The sequence below is a fragment of the Tiliqua scincoides genome, chromosome 11 (genome assembly GCF_035046505.1).
Source record: "Tiliqua scincoides isolate rTilSci1 chromosome 11, rTilSci1.hap2, whole genome shotgun sequence".
NCBI lineage: Eukaryota > Metazoa > Chordata > Lepidosauria > Squamata > Scincidae > Tiliqua > Tiliqua scincoides.
In genome coordinates this window covers 26,413,184-26,421,039 of record NC_089831.1, presented here as the reverse complement: position 1 = coordinate 26,421,039, position 7,856 = coordinate 26,413,184, and the positions used below count along the sequence as shown (strand labels likewise).

Here is a 7,856-nt window from a genome sequence, read left to right as displayed (position 1 = left end):
GAGGCTGCTAATGTGTCCTGGAAAGCATCACTGGGGTGGGAAAGGGGTTCAGCATTTCTACCTGCGCTGCTTAATTGGGCCTCTTCCACACAGTTGCTACCAGACCCCTGGGGAAGAAATGCAGTCGCTTGGAGGGTCTCTGTAGTTACTTCTCCAGCCAGGCTACAAGCAGCTGGGATGAGATGGGGGTAGGGAAAGGTAGAAATTAAGCCCAGGGAAGCAGCACAAGGAAAAAGGTCAGAACACTCTCTGCCCCCAGATGGGCCTTCAAAGTGGCTTACACAATAGTTCACACACATACATGCACACAATAATCAATAGCATCATCAAAAATAGGAATAGGAAAATGGAAATAAAGAACAAGACAGACAATAAAACTCAACCAATTCAATTCATCTCCAAAAGAGATGATGAGCGGAAAAGGGCTCCAACAACCCACCATTTGGGAGCATCAATGACACAGAACAGCCTGCCTGGCAGAATGGTTTTAACCACATTGAGGAAGGCTGACTGTGTGGGACTAAGCAAGCACCAAGAGGGTTGGGGCTTCATAACCTGGGGCTGCAACCCAAAAGGCCCTGCTTTGTGACCACCCCCTCTTGTCTGCACGTTTGGATTGTCATCCTGCACACAAGATTTGAGCTTTAATTTTCTGCACAGCACCTGGTGAGTCCAGGCACTCCAAAACACTGCAACAATTGCAGTAGGACTTCGGTATTCACAAAGAACCCCCCATGGATACTGAAACCTACTGATAAGCAAATCCACCGGGGCTGGCCAATATTACTTTTGGACGCAACCAGAGATGTTCTGAGGCCCACAAAGGCCATGCACAGCCTCTGCAGGACTCGGAAAGGCCTCTGGAAGTGCTGGCATGGCATTTCCAGTTTTTGCACCTGGGAGCTCAGGTCTGTGGGTTCGGAACCAGTGGTGTGTTAAATCCAAAAGATTGGAATTTGCAGTTAGGGGGGACAGACCTGTAATAAAATTGTTGTTGTTAGTTTTACTTCTCCCCATTTCCTCCACCTCTTTCCCTTCAGCACAGACATTTCTGGGCAACCGTTGCACAGACCCCCTTGGCATCAGTTGTGGGCAACGGGATGCTAAACTGGGTCTCCTTGAGCCACTTGATATCAAATCCTGCCTGCACCACAGCTTCTTTCAGAAACTTCCGTTCCAAGGACAGGCAAAAGAACCGGCGCTGGCCAACCATGTAGAAGTTATCCTCTAGCATGGAGAACAAGACCAGGTGGCCCCCGGGTTTGAGAAGGGTGCTGATGTTCCTCAGGGCAGAGCAGAAGGCAGGCTGGTCTTTGCAGGCCGTTTCAAGACACAAGTTGGAGAGCAGGCAGTCTGCTGGTGGAAGCTCCACCGGGGCCAAAGGGTTGGGCAGGGTCACGTCGCACTTCAGGACCTGCTTGATGGTTCTTCGGAGCAGCTCTTCCTTCTCAGCCCACTTTTCCCTGAGGGAAGAGGCAAGGTCAGTGTGGCAAAGCCTCCCCGAACCTCCATCCCTGCTTCTTCAACTGGTTCACCCCAAAGCCTGTAAAAGCCCCACATTCCACTGACACGACTCACACCCAAAGGCCCCCCCCCCATCCCATCCCTCCTTTATCATTTATCATTGCTTCCCCTCCTCTGCTGCCTCCACCACCTCTTTTCAGGTGGAGAGGATTCTTGGAGTGATCCTGTCTGCTCCCAATATGCTCCCCACTCGACCAGTTTAAAGGAGATGGCAGCAGTGGGCACCCCTCCAGCTCCACCCCATGGTTCTAGCAGGGCCACTGGAGAAGGAGGTCAGATGTGTCTGACGCACCCCTCCCCCTCCAAGGGGCCTGGGGGCTCCTCTGCCACCTCTTCTAGACCATCGCTCAAAGCAGCAGCAGCTCAGCCAGCCTTGTGCAGGGATCTCCTCTGGTCACACAGAAACTGACATAACATGATTATTCAACACTTGCTGTGTCAGCGACTATCTGAAGGACTGAGGGAAGGACATGGGGACATTATAACAACCCAGCAGGACTAGACCAGGCCCTTCTGATTCCGCCACCAGCTTTCCCCAGCGGCCCACCTGACGTGCTTCCCCATACCTGTCCCCCTCCAAGCTCACACATGTATTTCACCACCGGGCTCCAGTCGAAAGCGCCCGGCTCCTTCTTCAGCCAGCGCTGCATCTCTTCCCGGTTCTGGTCAGTGTAATCCGTGGCAATGATCTCACAGAAGGATTTGCAGGCAGAAACGAACTGGTAGATGGAGGGGCCGCTTCCAATATCTATCAGGGTGTCTCCTTTGATTCCATCTAAGTGAGAACATCACAAGACCCCCCTTGGTGCACTTGTCAGCCATGTTTCCTGGGTGACTACAATCAGGCCACACAGCCAGGGCCATCCAAGGAAGGGTTCCAGGCAAGACTCTGGGGCTCCTGGCTAGTGCTGGCCCAGAATCTCTCTCAGTGTCTCAGTGTCCAGTGTCCAGTGCAGAGTTCAAGAATACCCAATTACATGCATATTTTCATGTGGCTGCTCCAGGGTTTGTGGGGAGGAAGGTCTAAACCAGCCACCTAAACAGGATTCATTCATCTGTGATCAGGGTGTGAAATGATAAAACATCAAACGAGTGGAGTAGCTTGTGAGGGGCCAGGGAGAGAAGTAGAAAGAGCAGCAAAGGTTGAATTTGGCTGGTGGGGGGGGGGGAGCTGGGAAAGGAACTGCTTTCCAGGGATGGGAACTCAATTCGTGGTAACTCGACTCAAATCACCCAAACACACGTTTTTAGATGACTCATGTCGACTCAAGTCATGGATATTGCTGACCCCGACTCATGACTCAGGGCATGTGACTGTAAAAACGAGCCTGGACTTGAAATGACGAGTCCTATCACATGTCCCACATCTCATGGGCATTCCAGCTAACTTCCCCCCCCCCCCCCGCTTCTGCATCATGCTGAAGGATGACCTGAAACAAGCATCTTGAAGGTATCTTGAAGGACAGCAAGGCAGCAGACATGGTAGGAGAATAGGTTACAAGTGGTGCAAGTATGATGAAGTCAATTTTCTGCAATGATTCTATGTATTTAAAAGATTTTAGAGAGACTGAGGAATGTGTTTGGTTCCGTATTGCTGTACCTAACTGCTTGTGCAGTGCGGGCGGTTGCACTTGGACTCTGCTTTGGGAAGCCTGGTAGACCTGGGCTCCAAAGACTATTCCGGCTGTCACTACCCTCCCCCTCTCCTCCCCCTTTGGGAAGGGGCCCAAAAAGAAACTTTGTACTCCCTTACAAAATTCCTCTCAGGGGCTCGACTGTACATGGAATTCCTTGTCTTTGAAGGACAAGCTATGACTATCCAGACTAGGCAAAGAGAAGAAGAGCTGAAAGCACAAGTGGGCTTAGCAAACCAGAGCATGCAGTCCCATTCAAGACCCCTTACTCTAGGCCAGGGGTGCTCACACTTTTTTGGCTTGAGAGCTACTTTGAAACCCAGCAAGGCCCGGAGATCTACCAGAGTTTTTTTTACAATGTTCGCGCCATCATAACATATAACATTTATGTGTACAATGTATGTTGGTGTACCTTGAGCCCCACTGAGTATAACAGGACTTACTCCTGAGTAGACATGCCTAGGATTAGGCTGTGAGGCTGCAATCCTAGCCACACTTACCTGGGAGTAAGCCCCATTGAGTACAATGGGCCTTACTCCCAGTGTTTCCTCCCAGAGGCACCTGAAGGGGGGGGTCGGCACTCCGCGATCTACTCATTTTGCCTCGCGATCTACCAGTAGATCGCGATCCACCTATTGAGCACCTCTGCTCTAGGCATGTTATTTTTGCAACAGCCCTGGAACACTCCTGATTGAAACATGGGCATGGCTGACAACATTGAAGTTCTGGCTTAGAGTCCATTATATTGGAAATCAGAACAGTTTGCTTTGCTGCCTTCAGGAAGATGGGCTTCCCTTAGTGGGCTCTTCTAACCTCAGGGGGGAAAAAAGTCAGGATGATGGGCATTGGAATTGATTCCCTTGGCTCCTTGCCTTAAATGGAAGTCATCTAAAAAAGGCTTATAGTAGATATCCAATGGCAGGAACTGCTAAGCTTGGCAAACAAGACTTGTTTACCCCTGAATATCCAGATTTCAATCACGGCCAGTCAGTCTGCCAGGTATCTCTATCTGCTAGAATATCCAGAGAAACGAAGGGCCTTTCCATTAGTGTTGAAGAACAGCAGATTAAGATATGGAGCACAGGGGAATATTTCACTATTACCATCATGACGTATCTGAAACTGTAACTGCTATTTTATATATGCCATTAAAGGTTCAGACTGACTGATAAATAAAAGTCGTTTGCACTTACCCACAGTGAAGGCCTGGTGGAGGTTTTTTAGGCGAAAAGTTAAGAGGGCGTTTTCTGCCTCCTTCTCCGGCCTTAAAGAGTAATATCCTTCCATATAGTCTTTTGGAGCAAAATGTTGTGCATAAAAGTCTTTCCCAGTGAAAATCACCTCCATGATCCTTGAAGAAAGTGTATAATGCTCTGCTCTCCTTAGAGATGAACAGACCTTTTGTACTTGCTATTTTTCTGCCTTCCCCTTAGGATTTTATAAGCAGAGAGGGAGTTCTTTCAATCAACCCATTCCATATCATGTTTATAATTAGCCATGGCCTGCCATACTTGTGCAATCCAGAACCTTCAAGGGGAGGGGCAAGGACTGCAGTGAAAATGACTGGCTTGGTGATGATGATTTGGATGTTACACAATGCAGTGCAGCACTTGGAAGGACCTGGGCTTGGCCTGTTTTGGGTGGACTCTGAAATATACTCCCAGGGTTCCATTTTGTGGCATGTATGCAGAACATAGTTGTAAAACTATTGTCCATTTTTAAAAAGTCACATGACAACACAGAGAGAGAGAGAGAGAGAGAGAGAGAGAGAGAGAGAGAGAGAGAGAGAGAGAGCGCACATGATCTCTTCCCAGAAGTACAGTCCAGTTAATAGTTGGTCTCATCACAAATAAGGCTAATTTCATCCAGAGATTTTCTTTTCAGGGGGATAAACTGCATTTCCCAGCACTGCTATTGGAAGGTCTCATATTGAGTCTTTCAAATACTCAAGAACACTTGCATTCAGTATATTTTAATTTGTCTCTATCTAATCATTAGACTCTAATACAAGCAACTCATGATTAGATACAAGACACAAACAACTATATTGCACAGTCTAGCGGTGACTGAATGCCGGAGGTGTTGACCACAAGCAGCTATTTTTCAGAAGTCACGGGCTCTGTGACGTCACTCCTACAAAAGGAAAAAACAGGCCTTATCTTTGTGGCAACCTGATTTCCGTCCTGATGGTGCTGGTATTTTCAAACTCCAGGCTCGCGGCTGGCTTCTCTAGAGAACCAGCAACTGAAACAAGTGAATGTTTCCCAGTTTGGGGGGAAAGCCATCAGAAAACATACGTCCTGCCCAAATGAGAAGAACAAAAAGGAAACTGTGGCAAGAGCAACACAAGCAGACATGGAGAAGGTGGGAAAGATACTATGAAGAACACCTGGTTAACAGCATCCAGGCAAAGAAGAAGAAATTCAGCAAAAGCAGGAAATCTGCCAGGGACGCAGTTGGACGGCTCAATAACGAGGGAGGAAAAAGGGACATTAAACAGGCTCTGGAGGTTGCAGAGAAGCTGAACACTTTCTTTGCATCTCCTGTCACTGCGGAAAATCTCGGTTAGAAACCCTGACCTGAAGTGACCTTCTTAAGGAACTCAAAGGAGACCTTGCTGATCCACTAGCAAAAAAATGGTAACTTGACCTGCCAATCAGTCTCCCTGCCAGAGGACTGGAAGGTGGCCAACGGACCTCCTTGATGGAGGAGGGGGCCTCAGTAGGTACAGTACAATGTATTACAAAGGCATGAGAAAAGCCGGAGTTGCCGACATCCTCCCTCTGCTACCCAGTTATGAAGAAGGCACAGCATCACCTTGACACCCCTTGATATTCCTTTGATACTTCTCACAGATAACTCAAACTGGACATAGAAAATATCATGGGGGCTCATGGCATTGGATGAGCATCCCTCTGGAACATGTGCCCTTTAGGTCAGAATCCAAACTCTTTCCTCCATTCCAAAGTGATGGAAGGCAGGTGAGGAAGTACTGGGCTCAGATTCAATCTCCTGGTGGGCTCTCTTTGAACTCCCTTCCTTTCCCAAGAGGATCACTTCAGAGGGGAAGGAAAACTGAGCCCTCTCATTCCGAGACCAGAAAGGGAAACAGTTTTCTACCACAAAACCTGCAGGTTGTGCATGCTCACATAACATCCTTTGGAAATGTCTTCTTTGTGCTACAGTCACAGCCATGGCACAAGCAATAATCGAGATACTTGCCCAAAGTAAAAGCCTCGTGAAGACTTTTCAAACTGAACTTAAGATGTTGCTATCCTCCTGGTTACCAGAGCTAAAAGAATAGTATATTCATAAGTAATCTTTTGGGACAAAATGCTGCCTGCAAACATCTTTCCCAGTATAGTTCCCCTCCATGGTGTCTCTGAGCCTGTGAGTGTCTCCAAGAAGCCCTCTGCTCCCTTCCTGGCTGGAATGTTCCCTTATTCAACTCCACTCTTTGTACTCCAAGGGCCCTACCCCAACCTGTCCCTTCCCTTCTACTGGTAACAGTTTGGTATTAACAGAGAATATCTCCCAAACTTCCTGTGGAGAGCAGGCAACTGTCCTGGGGAGAAAAGATGGAAATCCATTGGGTTGGTTTGATGGATGTCACATTTGAAAACATGCCAGATGGCTTTTCTTAGCTTGGCCTCCTTCTCTGGCCATCAGTCCCTACAGGAAATGAAAAGCAAGTATGGGATTCAGTGGCGCTCCTTGAAATCTTTGCAAAGTTGTCAGGGAACCACTGCAGCCCTGGAGACAGAAAAGGCTGCTTGAACCAGCCCTCCTTCAAGACAGAGAGACGCTTCTCAGCCGTGGACTTTTAAATTCAGCCTTTGGACAGTGCCTGGAACTTTGCAAGGTGAAGTTGGGCACCCTGTGTGTCAGAGGCCAGGACTCAAACAATGGCAGGATTCAACAGCTCACCAAAGTGCATGGAAACTGGAGGGACCATGCAGAGAAGGACATGACCACAAAGTCCAGACTGTCAGCTTTGGAACCAGCAAGGCTCACTCACCTTAAACAGCAGAGATGAGCTACAGGGAAAAGGTCTGCTGGCATAGCTCCACCTGCTTGCTGTTTGAGGCTCAAGGAGAAACCCTAAAGAAAGCAAACATGTAGTAAGGGAAGCAGGAGCGACTGCCATATGACCTCCCTACTCAGCCATGCAGTTCACTTGGGCTACTTTTCCTCTGAGCCTTGGTCTCCTTCAGCCCCTCTTCCCTCCTGGCCTTGATTCTCAGTCTCCTTTCCAAGCTCTTCTCTTCCTCTTCGGTCAGTCCTGCCCTCCCAGACTGTTGGGCACCAACAGGCACAAGCCAGGGAAGCCGGTAGCAGGGCCAAGCATCTTGCTGTCTGTGCCACCCAAACAGCTCATGGAGGGAGGAAACAGCAGGCCTGATCCATTCCCAGTGGAAGAGAGTGAGCCATTTTTGCAGCCCCTCCTCTACATCTGCTACCCTCTTCTCCCTTCCCCAGCCTTCAGAGAGCATTCACTTGGTGGAACAGGGCTGAATTCACCATCTCATCTCCCCTTATTTAATTATTTGTTTTACTTTAATTATAATTATTTTATTTTATTTGCTTGATGATGTCATTTCCGGCCATGACATCACTTCCGGTGGGTCCCAGACAGATTGTCACTCTAAAAAGTGGGTCCTAGTGCTAAAACATTTGGGAACTACTGGAGTAGGGAGT

The 7,856-nt window shown here is 48.5% G+C and overlaps 1 protein-coding gene across 1 annotated transcript in view; it reads right to left on the bottom strand.

Moving 5' to 3' along the window:
- Positions 1 to 7,856, bottom strand: part of LOC136662198 (indolethylamine N-methyltransferase-like) — a 28,339-nt gene continuing 20,483 nt past the window's right edge. The window contains exon 2 of the mRNA XM_066639315.1: positions 1 to 1,463. Within this exon, the coding sequence (XP_066495412.1) occupies positions 1,037 to 1,463 (427 nt within the window). The 3' untranslated portion in view covers positions 1 to 1,036. The remainder of the gene's footprint in view (positions 1,464 to 7,856) is intronic.